Source organism: Numida meleagris, chromosome 12 (genome assembly GCF_002078875.1).
Source record: "Numida meleagris isolate 19003 breed g44 Domestic line chromosome 12, NumMel1.0, whole genome shotgun sequence".
Lineage (NCBI taxonomy): Eukaryota > Metazoa > Chordata > Aves > Galliformes > Numididae > Numida > Numida meleagris.
The window spans coordinates 1,741,296-1,766,977 of record NC_034420.1 but is presented as its reverse complement, the minus strand read 5'-3'; the positions used below and the strand labels follow the sequence as shown (position 1 = coordinate 1,766,977).

General features: G+C 41.2%; 1 protein-coding gene across 5 annotated transcripts in view; it reads left to right on the top strand.

The window, feature by feature from the left end:
• Positions 1 to 25,682, top strand: part of MATR3 (matrin 3) — a 26,154-nt gene extending 472 nt beyond the window's left edge. Inside the window, exons 2-15 of one of the 5 annotated variants that reach the window (XM_021410699.1) lie at positions 7,298 to 8,379; positions 13,099 to 13,160; positions 13,770 to 13,811; positions 14,148 to 14,251; positions 15,301 to 15,353; positions 15,819 to 15,944; positions 16,553 to 16,678; positions 16,887 to 17,057; positions 18,275 to 18,406; positions 19,341 to 19,384; positions 19,911 to 20,301; positions 21,742 to 22,135; positions 22,731 to 22,852; positions 24,408 to 25,682. In XM_021410699.1, coding sequence (XP_021266374.1) covers positions 7,489 to 8,379; positions 13,099 to 13,160; positions 13,770 to 13,811; positions 14,148 to 14,251; positions 15,301 to 15,353; positions 15,819 to 15,944; positions 16,553 to 16,678; positions 16,887 to 17,057; positions 18,275 to 18,406; positions 19,341 to 19,384; positions 19,911 to 20,301; positions 21,742 to 22,135; positions 22,731 to 22,852; positions 24,408 to 24,458 — 2,709 coding nt within the window. In that variant the 5' untranslated portion in view covers positions 7,298 to 7,488 and the 3' untranslated portion in view covers positions 24,459 to 25,682. The other 4 variants (XM_021410701.1, XM_021410698.1, XM_021410700.1 and 1 more) reach the window with 4 other exon arrangements.

The following is a 25,682-nucleotide window of genomic DNA, read 5'->3' as shown; positions in this document are numbered from 1 at the left end:
CGTCCCTCCTCCCGTCCCTCCCCCGCCGCTGGCGCGACGGCGAGCGGGAGGCGCCGCCGCGGCCCGCAGGTAGGAGCGGTGCCGCCGCGTGTCGGGCCGCGGCCGCCGCTCTGAGGGAGAGAAGGAGGGAAGGAGAGGGCGGGAGGGACCGTTAGGAGCTGTGGCGGGGGAGGGGAGCGGGCCCGGCGCGAGGCCGCCGCGCGAGGCCGCTGCGCGCATGCGCGCCCCCCACCCCTCGGGGCCTCCCGCAGCGCCCCCGCCCGGCGGCAGCGCCCGGCCCGGCCCGGCCGAACAAAGCCGCGGGCCCCGCAGCGCCGCCTCCCGCCGGTCTCGGCCCGCCGCTGCCGGCCTCCTGCACGAGCGGCCGGGCGTTGCGTGCCCCAACAGCCGATTCGTCCACAGTGAATTAATGAATTAGGCCGCAGGAGGGTGGCGGAGGAAGCGCTCTTTCTATTCAGTTTCACTTTCATGTCATTAGGGCTGCGGTTACAAGTCGCCGCAGCGGTGTTGCGCTAATAACGCGCTGGCTGTGCACGCCTTGTGTTCACCGATGGTTAAAATAAGCGAAAAATCAAAACGAGCTCCCTGTGAGCCTCGGCTGCGGCATTGCTCTGACGAAGCCTTTATGCTGTAGAGTGGAAGCTGAAAAATCCATCTGAAGTCCGTGGCTTTATTCCTTCCATTACCTTTGGGAGGAACATCCAGTGCTGTTCTCACAACTGAATAGGGCTCTTCCTTCCATCCGTCTTTCAGTTCGTCGGGGTTTGTGGCTCTGGCTTCTTCCCCCCCAGGGCATGAGCAGAGAGCTTCTGTTGGACGCGTCCTGCCTGCTCCCTGCAGGGCTGTGCCTGGAGTGCACGACGGCAGCCAGTGCCTTTTGTATTGTGGCTGAGGGTCCGCTGCTCGATCCTCCTGCGCGTTGGAGCACAACGTGTTAGAAGTCATAATATATAAAGCATCTTTTTGTCAGAATGTAACGAACCATACGTTAACGTTTTTAATGTGTTATTCTGAAGCTAGTGAACTTTTGTCTTGGAATTGTATTTGGAAATGCAGAAAATGATTCATGAGTGAGTTACATGGAATAATGAAATGTGAGTGGGGATGCTGGCAGCTGAGCCCTGCACAATATGTGTGCTCAATATCCCTGCCCTTTGTCTTGTGCTAGGCAAGGAGATGAAATTAGAGTAAGAATACATTTTCTTCTTTTTCAGAAGAAGGATCTTTTGCTTATGAGACTGATGTTGCTTGCAGTGCCGTGGGCTGTTTATGTGCCTGTTTTAGAGAAGCTCTCTGAAGTTACTGTGTTCTGAGAACTTCAGTCTCTGGTGTTTGTGTGTGCCCAGATGTTCGTAAAAATGCTCATGAATTCAGTGAGAAATAACTAAATATTGCATGCTTCCCATCTCTGACATGCACACGTACTGAGCTGAACGCTGAGGCAGCTCTAAGATAGCTGTTGTAAGCAAAGCTGCAGAAAAACGATTTTCGTTCAGCTTGTTAATTTATGAATGTATTTGTGTAGCCTCTTTGCTGCTTGCTTTTTTTCTCAGCGCTCCAAGTCAGCAGGTCTTAATACCAAATACCGCACCGTGTTTCTGAGCTGACGCAGTGTGCGGGGCTCTCCGTCCTGTGTTGTGCAGCCACAACTGGAACAGGAGGGATTTTCCTTTGGGCACGCGTGCAGCCTGCAGCTGGAGTGTATCTCTGGCATCAGGAGCAAGGTTCTGCTCGGGAAAGAATGCAGTTTTATCCCAGGTCTTGAAATGCCTGCAGGCAGACTTGTGCTTGCTGATTAGTCGGAAGGCTTTTAAATGGTGTAACAGAACACAATGCAGAAGTTGTAAATTAAAAAAAAAAAAAAAAAGACAGTTCTGTGTTAGAATGCTGCATGTCTTCTCTGGTTTGGTCTGTCTTTAGATCATTTTGTGTGATCTGTTTACTTTGGAAAAGTAACAATGGTACGTGCCTTGCCTGTGGGAGTATTTATCTCCAAAACTGACATGAATGAAAAGAAACGGTCTCCTTTGGCAAATGCATGAGCCTGTGTTCATTATGACTGGAGTTTCCAGCCCGGGATCCTGGGTGGTTCTGCAGAACCCCACTGCTGTGGAGCAGTCCTTGCAGCTTCACAGGGCTTCTCCCAGTGCTGGCACCTGGATGCGTGTGTCCTGTCGTGCTGTGCAGCCGGCGCCCTGCTGTTAGTCACAGTGGGCCTGCAGGGGATGGGAAGGAGCGCGTGGAAGCTGTAGAGGTAACGGTGTGTCTGTGGAGCAGTTGGTGCACGTGATAGCATTTATTCTGTGTTTTCTTGGCCACTTGTGTTTCTGTTCCATAAAATACACCTTTTTTCCCTCCTTTACTCTCCCTGTGCTGTTCCAGGGCTCTTTGTTTGCTTCTGTCCTTTCTGTAAAGGAGTTAGTGCACTCTACAGATGTGTTCAGATGCTTGAACTGATGAAGTTATGTAATGAGCAGAAATAGGAACTCAGCATCTTATTTTTACAGCGCTCTGTTGTGCGCTCAAGTGTTAGAGACTGTCAGTTCTATAGGATGCCTTAACTGCAAAAGTAGTTAATTTCCCATTTACAAGCAAGTCTTTTCATGTGTAATTCTTCTCTGTTCCAAAGCAGTCTTCTGTTACGGTAACTTCAGATCTCAGATTAGCAAGTGCTGCTCTGATCTAGCAACTGACTGAGATGAAGCTGAATGTAATCCTAAACAGCAGGACTGTTTCAGTTGTTCCACAGGGCTGTGAGGGGCTGTCTGACCTGTGCAGCCAAGCCAGGGCCACCATGGGCCAGGTGCTGCTGAAGTTTTTTTGAGGTCATAACCGTTGAAGATCACTTCAGCATAAAGTGTTTTCTTACTTACAGTACTCTGTATACTGGTATCTGAAATGGGTGATAATCTGTATGTTCTGCATATGAAGCTGCTGGATGATGTGATCTTGCTCCTTTACCTTCGGAAAAATGGTGGCCTCTTACTATCCAAGTTGAAAGGATCCTGTCTGCTTTAAATCCAGTGCTTTGGCCGTTCAGCAGCCGGAGGACATCTGCTTCCAGTTTCCTTGCAGGTTCTTGTTTTTACTACCGTTACTTCATGCAGCAACGGGAGGAGCTGTCAGTCTGAATCTGTGCCTTGAACTTGTGCATCTCTCCTGTAGATCGCCTTTCATGCCATGATGTGTCGGAAGCGGTTTTGCTGAGAAACATACAAATGATTCCACAGCAGAGTAGGGTGTTGCAAAACAAACTGCTGCACTGCAGGTAACGTCGAAGGGAGAGGAAAAATCTCTGCATCTTGGTGTGAGAAGCAAGGGTTTGGGGGAGGGGACTTCTCTGAGACTTGGGCTTCAAAGCTGCGCAGGCTTCAAACGTGTTTTATTGCTGCAAACTGAGGGTGCATTTTTCAGCTTGTAAATTACTTCATGTCTTTATTATAGATGGGTTTGCTCAAAACACATAGAATTTAATCAAACTTTGTGTTTAAGTGAAAGTGAAACTGAATAGAAAGTGAACATCTTTTTTCATTTTTTGAGGCTTCTATAAAGAGTGGAAGAAAAATGGGTAAAAGACGAGTTGTTCTAAGAGGTTAAAGAACTCAGGATAAAATGTGTATGCACATAGTAAAGAAACCGAGTGATAGAGGGAGTAGGGAGCGAAAATACTTCAGCCTACGGGGCTGCTGCAGGAGGTGGGAATTTAAGCTGGCCGGTGCGATCAGTGTGTCCTGAGAACACGGGGATCAAACGGTCAGAAACAAAACGCATTTGTGTGGAACGAGAACTCAATCGGTTTTATTGAGAGCAATCACTTTTCCTTAAAAAAGCAAGTCCTTCCATAGTGTTTGAGAGATCAGCCTTACGGCCTTGTTTTGGCCTTTATTTGGCAGCTGTGCATTCGTAGGATTCAAATTCCTTGCTTTTGTTGTCCGCCTTCACAGAAAACTCTTGTGCAACTCTCAGATACAGTGTTTTATCATTGTCCACCTTTGTCTGGAAATCTATTAACATTTTGGCTTTAAACTTATTTCAAGATAGCTTCATATGATGTATTTTCAAATCTCGCTGTGTCCAAATTTCTGACCACAGATCTTAAAAACGTATATCTGAAAGCCTGTCTGTTCCCGGTGTAGCCGAAATTACACGAAGAACAATTAGCATGATACTTCCAACTGCGCTAAATCCTGTCAGGATCGTTAGATGGCTTTGTTCAGTCGCACTCGTCTTGTTGCTGTGACTCAGTGGATGGCACACTTGCTTACAAGCCGGCAGCCCTCGGCCGCCCGGAGCTCGTCTCTGCCGGATGCTGGCGGGAGATCTTTCCTAAGCAGTCAGCGCACAAACCTGACCACGTGGGAGTTAAAGTCCTTCAGGCTCATTTCCAGAGTGCTCCCCCCTCCTTAATTGGTTGTCCACTTCAGATGTGGGAGGGTGGGGATATCTGTGAGCAGAGCGCAGCAGCAGCGGTGAGAGAAGTGATGTGCTGGAATAGTGATTGATCTCCGAAATGTGTAGCTCTGGATAAGTGACTCGAATGAAGTTTCTCTGGGCGCAGCGCTCAGGCTCCTGGCGAGGTGCGGGCGGCTCGCTGGTCAGCACGCCAGCTGCTAGGGGCAGAATCTGTCATCAGCACACAAGTGCCTGAGTGTTCTCCTTTGTGCTTTTTCATAAGATTGTCTCTGTTTCTGTGTCTCATTGTCTCTCCCCGTCTTCCTGTTTTTATTTTTCTCCTGCTTGCTTCTTTCTTCTGCAGGGGATTGCAGCAGCGTGGTGTCGTTGTGCTGGTCTGTGTGTTCGAAGCGCAGCGTGTAATCAGGCTCTGCAGCCCAGTTCCATGCTAGGCTGGCCTGTTGGGTTTTGTTCTCTGATAATCTCTGCAAAGCAGCGGACAATGAGCTGCCAATTGAAAATTGTGACAAGAGGATTAGCGAGCATCTGTTCAAAGAGAAGGGGTTATTTTGGAAAGTGGAGAACTTTCCTGATGTAGCGAAATCCTGACTTGTGCCAGTCCTTTCACAGCAGGACGCACCGCGCCTTCCCTGGCCACAGGACTGCCTGCTGCATCGCTGCGAGGGTCTGCTTTGTAACGCTCTGTGCAACACCTGACTTGATGAAGAAACTATTAAGTTCGGTTTCAAGCCATTCTGTGAGTGCATGAAAGAAAGAGAAGGAAATTTTACGTAGAGTAAGGGTTGTAAAACTGTTTGAAGAGTACCAGCAGTATGTAAGATAAAACCAGATGGATGTGACTGTTTTCTCATTCGAATGACTCTTGATTTGTGTAACAGTTCTTAAAGCTTTTAGTTGTCCTCACGCTTCAGCCTGTCCTGGATACCTGCTCAGCGTTTGCCTCTGCCCTCCCCTATTCTCGTTTCACTGTTTCCCCCTGCAGCTTTCTGCAGTGCTTTTGTGTCTTCTGCCTCAGATACTTTAAAACCTCTTTTCGTCCCATGTTTCTCAATCTCAGTCTTAACCAAATACTACACAATTCAGCTTGCTAGGAAGTAACTCCAAAATATGTGGATTTTAAACACACAGGTGAAACACAAGTTTAAATGTACCAACAACAAAATATACAGAAAATTTATAAAGCAGTTACTTTTCAAAGATCGAATTCTGGGCAGGTTTCATGTGCTCTTTCTCTCGTAGTATTCATTATTTTTCTCCATGGAAGTGTAATTTTGTAACACTGCTACTTTTGTATGTAATATGAGAAGGAAATGGGAAGTGCTTAACAGCTTAACCAAAAAAAAAGTGGAAGAGCTTTGTGCACTGCTGAAACGGCTCTGAATGGAGCAGGCAGCTGGGGTAGAGGCACACGTGTAACCTTGACCTTTTTTCTTGTTTCCAGTGCAAGAGAAATTGCATTCTGCACACCTGGACTCTTCAAGGAAAAAATCTTGCTTTCATTTTGTCCTTTCCATTCCTCCCTAAGTGTGCCTGTTCTTAGAAGCTGGTTTTGTTTGGAGCTGTGCAATTTCTGCCTGTTTCTTCTTCAAGCCATAAGTAACTGAGTAGCAGTGCAAAAGCAAAGCATCTCTGCAGAGATTGGAAAGGGCTTCACTGCATGGGGGGTGCAAGAACAGCATGTCCCTTGTGGAATGTTTTCGTGTGTGTCACATTGCGTTATATTTTGTGTTTATATCCCGAGGCTGAAGGAGTGTGGGAGAGAAGTATTACAGCTTATTTCTGCTCTGCATTAAAAAAAAAAATCTGAAATATATCCATTTCTCTATAAAGTATACTGCTACGAACTTAGACTAAATGCAATTAAATCAGGTATTTGAGCACTAGGTTAGGATGTCTGTGGGACATAGGGCAGATAAGCATCTCTCCTGAGTAGGATCTTTAACTGCCACGTGTGGTCACGGTGTCAAGTGCCAGGAGCCAGGCGAAGCAGCAGCACGCCGGTGAGAGCTGCCGCGGCCTGGGGGGGCTGGCTGGGGCCGAGTGCCATCTGCTGACTCCCAGGGTCTCTTTCTGCAAGTTTTCCTTGGGCTCCCAGCCCGGAACTAAGCCTGACCTTGTTTAGCTTGAGGTCTGAAGGTACAGGCTGGTGTCACAGCTGCAATATAACCGAGTAAAGATTCCCTTCCTGTGTGCTGCTATCTGTATAACTGCAATTTGAGCAAGAGGTCTTATTTACTTCCTGCAAAATTTTGAAACTTGTTTTTCTTGTTCACATCTATCTTCACATCAGTAATTTGATTTTTAACTGCATAAAGATTGAAATATTGTGGTTGGTCTCATTTACCAGATCTTACAGCAGAAACTTGTTACCCAAACTTCAATTGCTTTTAACTTCCTTTCGTCCTGTTCTGTGGTGGTATAGGTTTCATTTTCAAGTATGTGTTATATGCCAAAATCATCTTGGATTCTGTGCACTGAAAGTTTTTTTTATGGTCTTCTCATAGAGTGTAGTGTACAACGTAGATTATAAACAAACCATAAAACAGAGATCAAGGCTTATATGCTAGTAAACTTTAGATGCTTTCAGACATCCCAAACTTCTGAAATTCACTTGTCTTCGGTATGGAAGTAGTTGGTTTTTTTGGTGTTTGTTTTTTTTTGTTTTGTTTTTTTTTAGAAGAATGGTAGTATGTACAGGAAACACTACTGTATTTTTATCTGAAACAATATATGTAGGTTCTGGGTACATCTTGTATCTGTTAAATTATATAATGAAAGCCTTGTAAGATTGAGATCTTTAATGTTTTAGCTCAACATGATGCATAAGTTTAAAACTGCATCTGTTTAAAGGGATTTATGACTAAAACTGCTTGTTTTTCTACAGAATTGTCTGGTGTTTCTCAGCTTGAAGAAGATCTGCAGTCATTATTGATCCTCTTTCTTGGCGTTACCATTTTCGAAGTGAAGTTTGCCTAGCTTTCTAGTGTGAGCTTTCTTTTCAGCCATCTTAAACCAAACCAAACAAACAAACAAAAGAGATTTTGATCCGTAAAGTAGACAAGCTATAGTTCTACAATGTCCAAGTCATTCCAGCAGTCATCTCTGAGTAGGGATTCGCAAGGTCATGGGCGTGAGCTCTCTGCAGGAATAGGCCTTCTTGCTGCTGCTACCCAGTCTTTAAATATGCCAGCATCTCTTGGAAGGATGAACCAGGGTACTGCACGCCTTGCTAGCTTAATGAATCTTGGAATGAGTTCTTCATTGAACCAACAAGGATCTCATAGTGCACTGTCTTCTGGTAGTACCTCTTCCCATAATTTGCAGTCTATATTTAACATTGGAAGTAGAGGTCCGCTCCCTTTGTCTTCTCAGCACCGTGGAGATGCAGACCAGGCCACTAATATTTTGGCCAGCTTTGGTCTGTCCGCTAGAGACTTAGATGAACTGAGTCGCTATCCCGAGGACAAGATTACTCCTGAAAACTTGCCTCAGATCCTTCTACAACTTAAAAGGAGGAGAGCTGAAGAAGGTTATGGTAGAGATGGCAGATCATCCACACGGGAACCACCGTACAGAGTACCTAGGGATGATTGGGAAGAAAAAAGGCATTTTAGAAGAGATAGCTTTGATGATCGTGGTCCTAGTCTCAACCCGGTAGTTGACTATGACCATGGAAGTCGTTCTCAAGAATCTGGTTATTATGACAGAATGGATTATGAAGATGACAGATTGAGAGATGGAGAAAGGTGTAGGGATGAATCTTTCTATGGTGAGACTTCGCATAACTATCATAAATTTGACAGTGAGTATGACAGAATGGGTCGTGGCCCTGGTCCCGAGAGATCTCTCTTTGAGAAAAAGAGAGGTGCTCCTCCAAATAGCAATATTGAAGACTTCCATGGATTCTTACCGAAGGGTTATCCCCATCTGTGCTCTATATGTGATATGCCAGTTCATTCTAATAAGGTGAGTTATGCACCAGATACTTCTATTTTCCTTTACGTTGTAGTATCTGTTCTGTTTTTACCTATTTCTTTAATTATTTCTATAGCCTGGTTGCTTTTGAAATGATCTGAAAGTTGGTTTGAGAGTGAAAAAGGCACTGGGTTTATTTGCAAGTAAATGTTAACAAACGTTGTAAACCAGGGCTTTACATTAATGTATTTTGTTTGCCCAGATTGCTTAACTTCCAGTCCAACAGCTATCATCTACTGGGATATCTTATTTGTATTTTACATCTACATGTTCTCTTAACCACAAACATCTGGCATTTAAGCAGTTTTTTGGTGGGTTTTTCTGTTGGTTTGGGTTTTTTTGCAGTGTATCTACTGTGCCATTCAGGAAGCTAGTTTCAGCTCTCCTCCACATCTATCTTGATTGCTGATTTATATGTAGTTAAGATGCTTTCTTGCACAGTTCTGCTTTTTCCCTGTCCAAAGGGAAAGAGTTAATGTAGAGCCCTGGAACTTATTTGCAAAAGTTTAAAAAATAAGTAAAAATAAATCACGTTTTAGATTAGCTCATTCTTGCCTTTTTAATTTCACTTTAACACTCTATCTCATACTATGGCTGAAATTTGTCGTCATTTTTCTCCTTTTTCACAACTTTCTTAGACACTTCAAACTCACTTTTTATTGTCCCATGTTGCATCTATCCCTGTAGACTCTCCGAGCAATCAGCCTGCTGCTGCAGTATCTGCTCTGTGTTCCTGGTAGTGTTCTTTACTTGGCTCGCAATAGAGTGGGTCTTCGGGTGTGTTCAGTTACGCTGAGGCTTCCCTCTTAGTTTATCCACGAGCGGTTCAGCTCTCTGCAGCGGTAGCAGTTTACTCCAGGTGGCCTGTTTATCCAGACGGTATTGTCAGAGCCTTCTCACTTGCAGCTTTTCCAATTTGACTCATCTTGCTGATTTTCAGGTTACTAGGCAATCTAATTGGCTAATTGGCAAATACAGTGCCCCTCTTGTCACAATTAGTGGCTTATTAGCCTTCAATTGAAAATGTAGTAGATGCCATTACTGTGAATTTGGTACCAGGTGGAATTACTGTTACTAACCGTTTCTTTACAGTTACCTTTCACAAAGTGCTGCTTCTGTACATCTGGTCTTGTTGAAACACGTGAATTGTCCTGTCCCTGCCAGGAGGTGATCAAGGCATTTTAGAGCACACGCTGTACTACTCCGATTGATCTGACACTTTACAGACTTGTTTTGCTTTAATTACTTTACGTAAATTAATCACAGCAGTCTGAGTTTCTTGTCTCCATGCTTTCAAGACATTCATGTTTGTATAAGGTTTAAATAAGGACAATTGAAATGCCACACTCAGTTTTGTAAAAAGGACTTCATTTGGTTAGATTGAAAGCATAAACTTCTGAGGCCCTTGAAGATGGCAACCAGTACTCCTGTAAGTAGGGCTCTTTTTAGCATTTATTCTTCGTTTGCTTTGGTATGAAGGTCTGTTTAATTAAAGGCTATCCAACCTGAAGTATCTTTCCAAGTACGAGAAATACCAAATTCTTTTGGCAGCGTAACTTAAGTGCCTGACTCCTTTTCCGACACACAAACCCATCTTTTTTAGTCACACGTTTGGCTGAAGCTGCTGAGAACACCACAAAATATTTGAGATTGGATCTTCTGTTTCTTATGACCCAAGATTGGGTTTTGTTTCAGTTTCAGAAATCACATTATGGCAAGAATTTTTCTCTTTCTCTCCTTTTTTCCTCCACCTTACATATCTAACAGTGACAGAGTTTCCTGTTCTGTATCTCCCACAAAATTAAACCAAGCAGAACTTAACTTCTGAAGTAATCTGATTTGAACCAAAATGTACGGAAAGCAGAAAGGGAATGCTTCTCTTAGCTAGGACAATTAAACTTATTACTATAATATCAAAATGTCACTTTCCCGACCCCAAATAAAAATACTACAGGATATAAAACAAGTGTATGATAATGCAGTGTATCTGTTTTAGCCCACGCAGACAGACAGCTTCCCTTGGTAGAGTTCAGCTGGCAGCCTAGTCCTCTTTTCTAGTGGTGTTACCGGTTGCTTCATTAGTTTGTTGCGTACCGATTCTGATCCAGAGTGTTTTGTCTAATTAGGAAGGCAGTTTAGCCCCTGTTTTTCGGGCATTTTGTCCATCCTGATCCCTTTGGCAAGGAGGGAGGTGTTAAATACGTAGGGACTGTTTTCCCTGCAAACAAAGAGGCTGGTGCAATATGGGCAGATGAATTTGGAGGTTAAACACTTGAAACTGTGATAGATCTCAAAGGGAAAACGTGGCCGTGTCCCTAATAAAGCAGTATCTAAAATTAGGTGCTGAAGTTTGGCCTTCTTTTCTAGGGAACAGCGTGTCCTCTCGCTTGCATCAGCTGAAGCAAAAGTAATCTCTGTTTTAATAAACTTGATTGAGAATTTCCTTAGCTTAACATGAATGCCCAAAGTTAATTAGTGTTGGTAAATATCTAGGGCCCTGAAACCTCAGACAAGTGGCACCTCACAGTGGGTATAGGAGGAGAGTGAGGCCATGTGTAGATTAAGAACTGTATTTAATAAAAACTTAATAACATAGATGAGCCGTTGTTGTTCTGAAAACTTTCCCTGAGGGGGAAAAAAATCCTGGTTTAGAATCAGATTTCTCCCCCGCTTTTTTTTTTTTTTTGCCAGTTTAAAGAAGTGTTTGAAGTATGAGAATTGCATCCCCTGAACTTGGGCTCTACTTTGCAGATAACTTCAGTTTGTAATAATCTTGGAGTACATGTTAAGGCAGCCTCCAAGGTGTGTTATGCTTGCAGAGTCAGCCACTGAGGCTTCACGTGTTGTCCAGCCTAATTTAGAGGGGTGTCAGTGTTTGAAGGGCTGCTTTCTGTATTACAGCACTAAAGCTTGTGACTGGCCTTAAAACTGAAGAACCTTTGCTTTAGCAAAGTGCGGAGTGTTTCACAGATAGTGGGCTTGCTTGTGGGGTTTTGGGGCTTCTGTTTGCATCCTAATTGCAAGCGTGTTTGCTAATTTATGGTTGCAGAGCCTACATCTTGTGCGGTTAACAAGAAAAAGTGCTCATTTTGCACCTTGATTTAAAACACGAAAGTAAAAAATTCCTTCTGCTCCACGTTCTCCTCTGTGTATCGTGGAGCGTCGCATTACAGCGTAGCTTAGTGCCGGGCTTCATGGCAGACTTGGCGTGCAGTTTGCTCTCTGTGCTGGGAAGCGCCAGCCGGGCACTTGGGCACGCAGACAGTTTGCCTGGCAGCGCCTCGCAGCGGGAGGACGGCTGCAGCGTGCGCGAGAGAAAGCAGCAGGGAAGCGCAGGGCTTGGGAAACGCTTTGCCAGTGCTGAGCAGAAATATGCCTACGATAAAAGATGGGTCAGTGCAGTATGTGTTTGCATCTGAAAATACAGCTGATGGAAACAACCCGTTGTTAAACTGCCCCGCAAAAGATCTAGTTACTCTCCCCTGTGTTGTTCCCTGTAGAGCCGTCCTGCCCCATCCACCTGCTGCCGGTCCTTCGCTTACTGAACAGCGGCGGAGTGGAAGTAACGCTGGGGGTCATGGTTTTATAGCAGTGAAACCTAAGGTCTGTCACTGTGAGCATAGTGCACGCTAGGGCTGGTACTGCTAAGAGCGCTGGGCTGCGATGGTCAGGCTCTGTGCCTAACGGAGGAGGGAGTCCCTGCGCCTTCTCTGGGCTTGACGTAAAAGACCAGGGAGGTGAACTCCTTTCATAACCAAGATCATGTGCAGAGGAGTAGGAAGCCTCGTTCCTTTCTGGTGTTAAGGCCAGAACCAGAAGGAACTTTACATTTCTTAGACACTGGAAAGCCTCTAGCTAATGTAAAAATGGTAATAAGAGAAGAGCTCAGGTAGCCTGGAGGGTACGGCTACTGCACGTTCTTGGCCAAGGTGCTGGCTCTTCTCTAGTGGCTTCAGTAATGGCATGGTGTGTTACCCTTTATGCTGCTGACCTCTCCCAACTCTTGCTCTATATGCAATGGATATTTCCACCACGAACTTCACTGTGATACTAAGGTAATTTGATGTAATTCCATTATTCCTCCTTTGTACCATCTTGATTAGATCCCCCATTTTTCTTGACTATCCCCCTCAAATGCTCATACATTTTTATATTTCACTTGTGTAGTTGTAGTTTGTCCTAGCTATGCACTTTTGTTTCTCTTAGTCTTTCCTTTCTGAATTCCTTGCAGTTTCTTGGCTCCTTCTTGGTTTTGAAAACCTGAGTCTGTAGTCCACATTCATCTTTGAAAATCTGAGGAATGAAGCAGAGAGAGTAGAGGAAATTCTAAAATTATTTAAAAAAAAATTAAAAAATTAAAAAATTAAAAAATTAAAAATCTCAGCACCTACTTCTGAAAGTTGAAATGGCAGCAATACACATGGAAGCTCTAGCAGTTACCTCTGCAAGCTTTGCATGTTGGAGGCAGGATGCAGCCCGAAGATTGCAAGGCATCTTTCACCGGATACCTTTCCACCCAAGTTAGGAGTTGAGAAGTAGGTCCAGTTTCAGTGTGTCTTCAGGGCACTAAAAAAAAGTATTTTGATATCTGTGCATTAATCTTAGATACTTCCGTTTAGAAAAGAAGATAGTATGCTACAACAGTGTTATTTTGTTAGAAATAGCTTGCCGTGTGTGGCTTTTAACTTCTAGTTATTTACTTTGCTGCAGGAGTGGAATCACCATATCAATGGAGCGACTCACGGCCGACGTTGTCAGCTGCTGCTTGAAATGTATGAATTTGAAGTACAGTAAACGTTCTTGTGGCATGAGGGCATGTATAAGTAACCAACCGTCAAATGTGAAGCTCAGAGCAAGCTTCAAAAAATATGCAGTGTTGTTGCAGGGAATAAAGACACGCTGCTTAAAAGTGCGTTCTCAGGACACAAAAGGAGCGCTGGCCTTTAAATTCTGAATCCTGCGGGTGTCTTCGGTGCCTCCAAGGCTGGGGACTCCACCTCCCTGGGCAGCCCATTCCAACATTAGACTGTCCTGCCCAGTCCGAGCCTCCCCCCATGCAGCTTGAGGCCATTTTCTTGTAACCTATACCATGCAAATCTGCTGCAGTTCTTATTTTTTATTAATCGGGCTTGTGCCAAGATTTTTTTTGTAAAACAAACTTGTTCTATGCAAATTGTAATATAAATCAACAGCCACGTCACTTGAAATGTAAGAAGCTTCTTGTAAAGGCTAAGGCTCCCTTCTGTATTCGGATACAGCTGTTGATGTAACATGTAAAGGTATTGCAGCCTATATGAAAACAGGTATAAAAATGACCGTGCAGTGAGAGGAGATTGGATTTTCCCTACATTTATTCTTTTTTTTTCTTTTTTCTTTGTAAGATATCCGGAATGGAACCCTGACAGTGATTCAGGACATGGAATGTAAGTAATGAATGGTGGGCTGTAGACGTGCTATTCTTCTGCTGGTTTAAGCAGTACAGTTGTGATCAAAACTGCGTAGTTTGGGCTGCCATTTAATCCAAATGCTTAAAAGTAATTTTGAAAATTATTATTATTATTCAAAGCTGTTTTTTTCACATGTAATGTGAAACAACATACCTTCTTTGAATGGGTAACGCCCTGTTTTTTTTGCTAGTAGATGCGCAGGAGTAAAAGCAGCTCAAGTTGACTTGTGCTTGGATACTCATCAGGATTGGATGGTTGGAGGAAGAAGGCTTCACAGTTCTTGTTCTAAATTTTTTCCCCCTTTTTTTCTAGGGGTGATCCCTTTATGTTGCAGCAGTCCACAAACCCTGCACCGGGAATTCTGGGACCCCCACCACCTCCATTCCACCTAGGAGGGCCTCCTGTTGGGCCAAGAGGTAACGCTGGCAGGCACCGGACTGGATGTCCTGTTCTGAAATGTCACCTCTTGTGAATTGCTGGGCTTAATCACTTGTGTTCCTAAAGCTTTTTATTATATCAAGATATTTTGGTAGTAGGTAGGCCGTGTGTGGTCCCAGCAGTAGCACCAGCTTTTCCACACATTATGCTTGGGGTTTTAGTTGCTTGTATTTGGAAAACAAACAAAAACCCCTTCTTCTACCAGACTTGAGTTCTTGATTTTTCTTGTTTTGATTTCTGATCAATGTTCTAGAGCAACAAAGCAATGTTCTCACTTCTTTGAGAGGTGGAACTGAAATACTTTCACTTTTTTTTTCCGCACCATAAATTCTTTGTTTCCATGCTTTCACCTTTCTCCCCTCTCCTGACTACTGGCCGTATTATTACGGGTTTCTTTTCAGCTGTTGGATTGAACAACCAACGCGTGCTTTGGGGTCTTCCTTATTTTCCTGTGTAGAAATCTGTTGCACGTCTTCTGTTTAGCTACCCATGTGTTGGTGGATTTTCGTGAAACTTACAAGAATTCAGTGTCTTCAGTCTTTTCTCCCTGAACTAATTTGAAATGAATTTGAGAAATAGATTTGGGAGCCTTCTCTTCCCAGGAAGGCAGGATAGAAATCACGTTCTCAGCTGAAGTCATTACTGCTTACCTTATAAACAACTGGAGTGAGTAAAAAGCAGAACTGATGAATTTGTCTAATTAAATGTCCAATTAAAAATCTTTCAGGCGCTTTAAAGGAATCTTTGAATGATGACTGCTTTAATAGTCAATGTCCTTACAATATTACCGTCAACTTCTCAAAACGTCTCAAACTTGATTTTTGAAATCTACAAGATGAACGGCCTTCATAGGTTTAGTAATATTAACTTATCAGTTAGTAATACCACTTAAGTGTTCTTTTAAAACTTGCTGTGATTCTGTTTTAGTATTGTAAGTTCTCTTTAGAGCTTCTAAGGAAGCATGTTCATAGCAGCTTTGTGAGTTGAACTAAGCTTGCTCTTTTTTTTTTTTTTAAATTTCTTGAAGGAGCCGGAAATGGAAATATGCAAGGACCAAGACACATGCAGAAGGGCAGAGTGGTTAGTATTAAATAAATTTTAAATCTTTGAAGGACGTAAGTATTTTTTATGCCAATATGCCTTTTCTTTAATAAGATGTGTTGTGTTTTGATTTTTTTAATGAATGGTGTGTCTTTAAAATAGTAAGATACTGAGATTTATTTGTGCGGAAACATTGAAGCTGTGGAATGAGATGGGTATTTGATTTTGCCAAATACTCTACAAAATGTTTGTTTCAAAAATATATAAACTCTGCATGTTCTCTTGTGAAGAAGATACGAGACAATTTCCTTTCTGTATGACTGTCACAGCAGGCATCTTCCTCTGAGAAACCTTGGAGATTCTGTGCCTTTTCTGTGTGTCTAGTTCTGATTACTAATTAGGACTTTAATAATAATTTAGAGAAAAACAGGTCCTTGAAAGATTTTATTTCAAGGTTAGTTGGTACATGTGATGTATATGACATGTATACTTTGTCTTCAATAGGAAACGAGCAGAGTTGTGCACATCATGGATTTCCAGAGAGGGAAGAACTTGAGATATCAGTTGCTTCAGCTTGTTGAACCATTTGGAATAATTACAAATCACCTGATTCTAAACAAAATCAATGAGGTAAGATTAGGCCCTTTATTAGTGCTGTTGGAACTGCCTGGGTTTTTTTGGTATGCTTACTGTCTGAGTGGAAATTTTGGTAAAAGAATGCGCTTGGCTACGAAGCCAGATTACACATGTCACCAAGCTCATGTGTGAAGGGAAGAGTGACTAGTATTTTTCTTTTTACAAATACTGTAGTACTGCATTTCGACTTAAATATTGCTAAGAATCCTTCTAGATGGTTCTTTCTAGCTTTCTTGAGAATATGCTGTTTGCAAATTCAATTTGTGTTTTAATATTCTCTGGAAACTTGGTCTTAGTTTATACAGAGTGTCATGTTTTGAAGGGAGGAAAAAGCCAGTGTATTTTTATGGAGGTGAAAAGGTATGAAAGGAGTGCAGGAAGCAACTGAGTGTTCTGAATCCAAATCTAAAATGTTCTGTTCGTGCACATGAAGTACGTGAAATTCATGCCAAGTTCTATGGGCCAGTTAATGTTATAGCCAAAAGGCACTTTCTGGTTTTGATGCAGACATTTTTGAGAAAGTGAGGAAGACCTTGAGACCTTAAATAAAAATAACAATTTCTTGAAAGTGTGGTGCTTAATCTATGTTTATATGTTTCCAGGCATTTATTGAAATGTCGACCACTGAAGATGCTCAGGCTGCAGTAGAGTACTATTCAACAACACCTGCACTGGTGTTTGGTAAACCAGTCAGAGTCCACTTGTCACAGAAATACAAAAGAATAAAGGTAAAATATTTCTGCTTATTTAATGCTACTTCAGTCCGAGGCAGTCATTGTTACCGGGCCATCGTGTTTACATTGTTACTTTATGTACTTCTCAGCTATATCAAATTAATCAAGAGATTTAATTTACTTACTTGCTTTAAGTGGTACAGTGTTAAGTGTACTTCGTATAGTATGTACTTTAAACAACTCATTCACTCTTTAATTTTAGAAACCTGAAGGTAAACCTGACCAAAAAACTGAGCCACCGAAGCCAGAACTTGGTCGTGTGATTCACCTCAGCAATTTACCTCATTCGGGGTACTCCGATAACGCAGTACTCAAACTGGCGGAGCCATACGGAAAAATTAAGAACTACATACTCATGAGGATGAAGAGCCAGGTAACGGATCACGGGAACTTAGTATGTGGGGACTGGAAGCTGAGACACAACTGTGAAGAAATGGATGCATGTGTGGGCTGCTTCTGTAGCATAGATACAGAAATTGTGTAGGTGGTTTGCTACTTAGCTTACTGTAATGTCACTGTAATGTGAGCTGCTTTAAAAAAAAAAAAAAAAAGGAAAAAGACAAAGTAAAAAGAGACCTTAGCTGTGAAGAGTATTTAGCATTGAGAGTTTTTGTTATGTGTATCTCAAGGCTTTTTGAACATTTTTTAAGGCTGAAGAAACAGTTCCTGTGAAACATTAATAGCTATCTTCTGCTATTACACGTTTCTTTCACAGCATTCATTCTTTAAGCAGAAGCAGTCCTGTGGCTCTCTCAAAAAGATGGTGTATTGCACACGTGTAGTAAAACACTTCGTATGCATGTGTGTATGACTTCACATGTACACAATTCTAAATATTTACCAAAGTTGAAAAATTGTTTGGAACTTGCCCTGGTTGTTTTTGTTACCTTCAGTTAAATAGGAGGTGACAGTATTTTTTCAGAGATGAATTCTTGAATCCTGCAGTGCCACACTCATGTTATGGAATCAGAAATGAGTACAATCTATTGTGTGAGCACTAAGATGTCCTCCCTGACCTTATTGCACTGGAAGAACAAAAGAACTGTGCTCTGTTTGGTGCAGAAGCAGCTTTCTTCTATCTGCAGATGATGTTTTACTAAAAGCTTGTTCAGCAAACATAGTGTCATAGGCTTGTTACGTGGAGGAACACCTCACAAAGCAGGACTTCTTTTTTCTAGGCCAGTGTCTGCTGCCTTTCTGTTTCAAACTCCTCTTAAAAAAAAAAATACGACTTCTTCAGTACCTCAGGACTCCCAGACACTTCAGCACCAAGTAAATGAGAGAGGTGCTTTTTTAGTTGATTTTGTATTTCACTTTAAGGCCACTTTTTTTTTTCCAGATTACTTAAATATCTGGTATTTAATATGTAAGCTTTCTAGAGGACAGACATTACTGATTCAAAAGCAAGGTTATGTAGAATTCTTCAGTGAATACCAAAATGTGTGGCTGATTTGGAGGGGCTTGGATAGAGCCAAGTCTCATAATTTGGTTTCAGCTTTCTGAAATGCTGTGTTCTAAGTTAAATAGCTTTGCCAGTGGAAGTGCTGTGTATTTTGTAGTAATTTATGATGCGTACTTTAATCTTTTCAGGCTTTCATTGAAATGGAGACCAGAGAAGATGCTTTAGCCATGGTTGAACATTGTGCCAACAAAGCTCTTTGGTTCCAAGGCAGATGTGTAAAAGTGGATCTATCTGAAAAATACAAGAAATTGGTGTTAAGGGTAAGTTGTAGTTTTAGGTGCAAACTGTTTTCTAATTGTTGGTGAAGGTGTAAAGTGAAGTAGAAGACACCACTTGCTTATTGAGAATTCAATGCAACTTTTAAAATTCATTATATTTCCTGGCTACTTAAATGATAGATAGCAGGAGTGTGGTGTTCTGAGGTGTAGAACAGAAGGAAGGGTTCTCCCTTCAGATTGAAAAAAATGAAATTTTAACGTAATCTGTGGAGCTCTTAACATTCTGTTTAAACGTTCTCTCATGTAGTTCCTTTTTTCTCATCCTCTGCAAACGATCTGTGAGTTTAAAATCACAAGCTAGGTGGCAGAACTATGTGTATTATAAGGCTTTGTCAAGCTGTCTAATTAACGGCATATTTAAATAAGGGTTCTTTCTTGCAGAGTATGGAGAAGTCTTACTATTGCATATGATTATGCACCAAAAATGAACTCAGTGACCAGTTCAAACACTTAGCCAGTGCATCAACTTGTGCAGTGTTAACAGGGAAGATAAGTGGAATTTCCTATTTGGTAACTCCTAAATAAGCAAAATGTTGTGAGTCTTCAGCTTTGTGTGTGGCCCACTCCTAATGCTAGTGAAAAGGTTAGATTGGCTGACTTGTACTTTCACCTGCACCATGCTGAATCAGCTCATAAACAAGAGATGCTGTATATGATTTTCTGTAGCGGACTATCCTATTTTTGTGCTGAATAAGAGTTGTGGTGAAGACAGACAATGTTTCTAGATCAGTGAGGTACTGTAACAATTTAGCAATTCATTGATTGGTTGCTATCAGGGCATTACAGAAGAGTACTTATGGATTAATTTAGATGGTGCTGCTTGCCTAGATTAACTCAGACCAGAAAGAACAATGTTTCAAGACTTATATAAATAATACTCTGCTGTGACTTAAGACTTTCCTTCTTTTAATTTTAGATTCCAAACAAAGGAGTTGAACTTCTGAAAAAGGATAAAACTAGGTAACTACCTATTATTAAAACATAATGTTGTTAAAAAGGAAATATACCTTGAAAATGTATTTTTTATATTGAAAAGTGTATTTCCTTTTAATGTTGAAAAATGTTAAAAAAGGGATACCTTACCCAAAGCACAGAAATTAGACAAAAGAAGCCTGGCAAGCTCTGAGATCATCGTGGTGTTTGTGCGCTGAGATTAACTGTTTTTAATATGGTACCTACCATTTTCCTTTAATGAAAGAAATTTCACAGCCTCCCCAGGCTGCTCAGGAAATCTGCTGCAGTCCTTAATTATCCTTGCCTTCCTGCAATTTAAACCCTTGAGCAGTTGTCCTGTCTTGTAAGGACAGTTCCTCCTTGCAGCAGCCTCTTGCATGCTTGAAGAATGGTGTTCTGTTCCATCGAGCTTCCATTTTCTGAACTAAACTAACACAGTTCTCAAGCTTGTCTAGAAGAGCTAAGCCTGCTATTTTGTTTAGTTATTTCTGGATGCTCTTCAGATTCACAAGCAAGTGTTCTTTCTTTACAGAAAGAGAACATATTCTCCAGACAGTAAAGACTCTCCAAGTGATAAGAAGTCTAAGACTGATGCTACTCAGAAACCTGAAAGTGGCAGTGTAGAAGATAAAGTAAAAGAGGAGAAGCAAGATGATACTGCTGAGCCATCGGGCACTAAAAGCAGTGAGCAGGCAGACCAAGATGAGCCTAGTTTACTCCTTGAATCTGAAGATGAGCTGCTAGTGGATGAGGAGGAAGCAGCAGCACTTCTGGAAAGTGGCAGCTCAGCAGGAGAAGATGCGGATGTTGCCAATTTAACTGATGTGACTACTGAAGAAAAAAAGGACCCAGCTGATGATGTGACCATAAAAACCGAGGGAAATGTTGTGGCCAATCCAGCAACAAAGAAAAAACTTAAAAAGGTAATCATATTGCAAGCTACTTGAGTCTAGAAAACTCTTTAAGCTGAATAGTGTGCTGCAGTATTCTATTTCAGATCTTTTTCTGCGGGTCTTTAAAATGTGTGCATGTCACACCTGTTTGAAGAGAAACAGGTGTTAAAGCTTCTATGAAAAAAGAAGATCCCATTGGATGCAACTTGCAGATGAAATCAGTTATAAATTAGTGTTTCTATTTTGACAGAAGCCACTAACTTGTGTGTTTGCACCCATGTTGTTTCCTGGGGTTTTTTCTTACCTATCTTTGCTCCTTTCTTAACTAACATTAGGCAGCCAGGAACTATTTCTCTCTAACACCCTCTCTGTAGTTACTCTTTGGAGCACTGAACAAAACAATGACATCGGGTGGGGGCGAATCATAAGAGACTTGAGGCTGTTTTAGACTTGAACAAAATTGTATGAGTATCTACTAATTATGCTGAGCAGCAAAGGCAGACAAGTCCATTTGGGTTAGCCAAGGCCCATTTCCAGTTGAGAAGGAAAAAAATGTGTAGTTTTAAGGTCTTGGCAGTCATGTGCTTCTTGCTGTGAACTTAATTTTTCTCACCAGATGATCACGTGCTCTCATAGTTGTTTGTCCTACCAGCTGCTTTTTTTCCATTTTAAATCATACTTGGTTATGTGGAGTAGGATGCAAAATGTATGCAAAACTTCAGTAACATTATTGACTGGAATATTTCTATTTCTTTTTGGTTGGAAGGGGGGAAAAAGGGCATATTCCCTGTTTTTAATGACTGCAGTATGCATTGTTTTCAGTCCTTCAGTTCAGTGCTGCTTCTCTCCCTGTTATTCCTGATTGCTGTTAATTATGTGGAATACTGATCTCTCCATATCAGTAGGAATGCTGCAAAAACTCTGATTTCAGACAGTTTCACTGTCTTTTAGTGAAGCTGGTTTTTAAGCAATTTTCACAGGCTTTTTGTTTGTTTTTAATGGGGAAGCTCCACGCTTTCCACTGGTTTGAAGAGGGCTCTTAGTTTTTCTTTTCATGAACTTTCATACTAGTAGTGGGTATATAATTATTCTGCTAAGATTCTACCTTTTGTGCAGGCTTGAAGTTGAGGATCTTGTGGGATTGTTTCAAGTAAAAACTGCATTCCAAAATGACATTCACTAAATTAAAAACACTCACGTTAGAGTGACTTTCAAAATAACAGATTAAAAAAAAAATGAAATTATCAAGACAAAGGTCACGTATTGATGTGATAAAACAGTGGACGCTCACGATGCTAAAATGTTCATTCCAAATGGAATGCTTGACTCTGGAACAGCGGAGTACTTCTTTTAAAAGAGCCTGTTACACTTCTGCATGTATGAGTATAATGTTTTGAACAGGTGAACTTAAGATGGTTTGAGGGAAGCCATTACGAATAAGGTGACTTAAGGAAAACATTTTCTCAACAGCGATACGTGGGTGGCTTTCCGCGGAGCATGGAAGGCTTTGTCACTCTAGATGAGGTTGGTGATGAAGAAGACTCAGATCATCAGAAGCTTCGGAAGTCGGGTTTGGCAGTAAAATCTGCTGGCAAAAATGATGATAGTTTGGCAGAAATCAAAGTAGACAAGATGGAGGAGCCAGAGCAGGAAAATGAAACGTTAGAAAATGGTACCAAGACTGAAGATAATCTGAAGACTGAACCTGTTGAAGCTTCTGATACCACGACAGCACAAGATCCTGAGAAAAATGCTCATGAAAGTACAGACACCCAGGATGAACAGGAAGCAAAGAATGTCCAAGAGAAAGCTCTTATACCAGATGAATTTAGGATTGGGCCATACCAGCCAAACGTTCCTGTTGGTAAGGCTGTTTTCATTTCTTCTCAAATATGTCTCTATACATTGCAGTAGCATTTCTCATTTCATTTGGCTTTCATTTCTGGCAGTGCGTTGCCTCTGAGCCTTTCATTTTAGGGCTCTCCATTCTTCTCTTCTTCACTCCTCCCCTACCTCTAGTATTCTGTTTTTTTTTTCTCATTTTCATACAGTTTTCCATAACACTTTCCTTAGGCAGAAATTAAATCGGAAGAGGTTTGTTTTAGCAACACGAATTCAATTAATAGCACAAATCACAGTAGTGATATTAGCTTAGATTCATACTAAATGCTCAAAACGCACAAACTGAGCTCAGAACGCTATTAGTTCTTTTGAAGGAATCAATAAAATGGACCCTTAAACTGAAAAGTTGATTTAAAAAAAGAAAAAAAGTCTGCACATATTTAGCTATTACTGTAGGCCCCTGGCTTGAGTAAACTAAACCGAAGACTTCTAAAGACAAAGCAGCTTTTAATGTAAAGTGGATTATGGTTTAAGATTTAGCTTGAAATGACATATGACATTAAAAAAATGATGTAGAGTAGTTCTCTTAGTTTATTTTGTGGTGTTTACTTCTCTAGGTGTGAATTATGTGGTACCCAAAACAGGGTTTTATTGCAAATTGTGTTCCCTGTTCTACACAAATGAAGATGTTGCAAAAAAGACCCATTGCAGCAGCCTTCCTCATTATCAAAAGTTGAAGGTAAGGCAAAAACTTGTTCATTTTAAGTGGTGTGATTCTTTCCTTGGGGAATAGATCTGAATGAGACTGGACTGAAGAGGAAAAGAAAAAAAAAAAAAAAAAAAACCAAAAAATGAAGCTTCCAGGCAGTGGAAATTGGCTTATTCTATAACTTCTAACTCAAGGTAGACCTCTCTAAAATGTCATCTTTTGAAAAAAGTACACAGGATACACACTGTAGAAGATGGGCTCCAGCATTTTTTTGGTAAATTTGGATTAAAGAGGGCATTCTGATTGGAGCAGAGGCCAGGCTTAGAGTTAGTGGCACAAAATAAATACTGGTGACTCAGATCTTCTCCAGTTGGCCCTTATTTTTAACCGATCAGCAGAACTTAAGCTGAAGTTATGGATTTTTAACAAAAATATATATTTGCAACTTCTGATTTTGTGAGCATGTCTGACAGTTTCTAATTGGATGAGGTATCACATGATTGCATGGCATGAATGGTAATGCTGCTGCTGTATTTTTGTGTATTGTGAGCTGCTTTTAAATTTCACTTCCCAGAAAAGGAAGTTCCAAACAAAACTCTAATAATGCAGTGTTCACATCATTTGATTCCATATCGGTTGATTATTGAGCTGAAATCTTAGCCCCTGGGTTCTGTAGAAAGGAAGAAGGTGGTATTTCAGACTTGGAAACGTTTGCTTTCTCTCTTGCAATGCTAGGCAATCCAAAAACAAAGGCCAAGCACTTAGAAGGCAGGTGGCACAAACAAATGTCACAGAGCAAATAACGTTATCAAGGAGTAGACGAGAAAATAACTACCATGCAGAATCCAGCAGTAAGAAAAACCCACCTCATCCATCACCCATAGCTTTTTTTTTCTTTTTTTTTTTTTTTTCCTCCCATTTGAGGTACCTGATTTCGGGACATTATAGACTTGATGTAAACGGGGAAGTGGGGCAAATGATCCTGAGACTTGTTAGCAACGTATTAACTTTAATACTTACATGAAACTTGATTTGCTTTTTCCATGGCACAAATAGAAAGTGAGCTGCTCTCGAGTGCCTTGTAATTTTGGTGTGTTTTTAGAACTGGGGAGGGAAGAGGGAGAGGCAGCTTTTTATTTCACAGTGGCTAAACACTTTGCTGGCTGGGAGTCAAAGTGATACCAAATTCCTCAAATTCCTGACATAACCCTTCTCTAGAGAGGGGACGCAGAACAAATTTGAACCAGGTGAGTGGTACAGCTACAGTCACAAAGCCATGGCGATGTCCCTTAGCTTACCAGCCAGCTCGGAAGACGGTAATGGCAGGGCCAAGTAAATGCTTGCAGAGGCTGCCATTCCAGTACCTGCTGTTGGTGAGCTGTATGCTCAGTGATGTAATGATAATGTAGTGCTTCAGAGGAGCTCTGCTTCATTTCTTCTTGTGGAGAAGAGCCAACCTTGTTTGTTATGACCTTTGCAGTCAGCATTCATAGATTTTTACAGTGAAAATGGGGTTAATCTTTATGGTCTTAATGCTGTGACTGTAAGAAACTGAGTATATCCAAAATACGATTTCTTTTAACAGAAAATTCTGGATAAAATGGCAGAAGACTACAGGCAAAAGAAAGAAGCATAGAAAGAAGGATGGATGTAAGGAAAACAGTGGCTTTGTTCTTAATGTTAATCTTTTTTTAAAAGCAGTCCAAGTAGTAGATGGAAATACTGTATTTTTTTTTTTGTTTTAGTGAGATACAGTAGACGTTATAGGTCTGTTCATGTGTTCAGTGTTGTAGCAAAAAGCTTAAGCAGTTAAGTTAATGAAAAAAATTTGTTCTTAATGTGGGAGTGACAACAAGTTTTCGTTTTGACACTGAGCTGTTAAAGAAACTATCTTGCATCCTTGTGGAAAGCTCACCTATGGCAAGAAAATTTCCTTGGAGTGAAATTTACTACTTTCAAGCTTCGAAAATTCGTCCTTCCATTCTCAATAAAAAATAAAAAGTATCACTGTATTTTTATTTCATCTAGAACATTCCGTATTTCAGTCTGAGCCTAGCAGATACTTAATTTGGAGAGTAAGGCTGTCGTTGCATTTCACTTTTGAAAAGTCTTTAAATGTAAGTTGCATTTTTAAATGTTGAATTGCAGTTTCTTTTAATGTCGTTGTTATATAGCAAATAGGAAAATTAGTGATTAGTGAGCTTTACAACGTTGTGATTTTTTTTCCTAAGCTCTTGGTAGACTTTCCTATTCAGCTATACCTTGTATTTTTAGTGAAAAGTAAATGCCCATTCTTCTCTGACCAGTATTATTTCCTCGAGCTCTTCCTGCTTTTACTTGAATCTTGCAGCTGTCGTACACCTCTGCTATATTCAGAAGCAGCATTTGAGTCCTGAAATGTTTAAAAAAAAAAAAAAAAAAGCAGTATCTTTATATTCTTCACATGTAATTTTTCATACCTGCATTTTAAAACTGTTTTTGTTGATCTGGTTTTGTCAAGAATCTTTTAGAACTGTGCTCTTAATGTACCTGCACATGTGATATGTGAACAGGAATTTGCATGTGTAACCTGTGTTTATCTGTAGTTTTTGTTATTTACTGCTTATTTGTGAATTCAGGTTACTAAAGTGATTTACCAATAAACAAAGCTAGGCAATGGTAGCTTGTACAGATGTTTGGCATGTTAACCATTGTGTTTACTGAGCTCTTGAATCCCTTGTTCATGATACCACACTGAAACTAGCTGTCCTCAGATTGCATGTTTTAACCCCTGTGGTTTAGAAGCTTACTAAATAACTTCTTTCTCTTTTCTAAAACTTCTTCCGTTTCCAAACAAATTAAAATATTACTTGTTAAAACA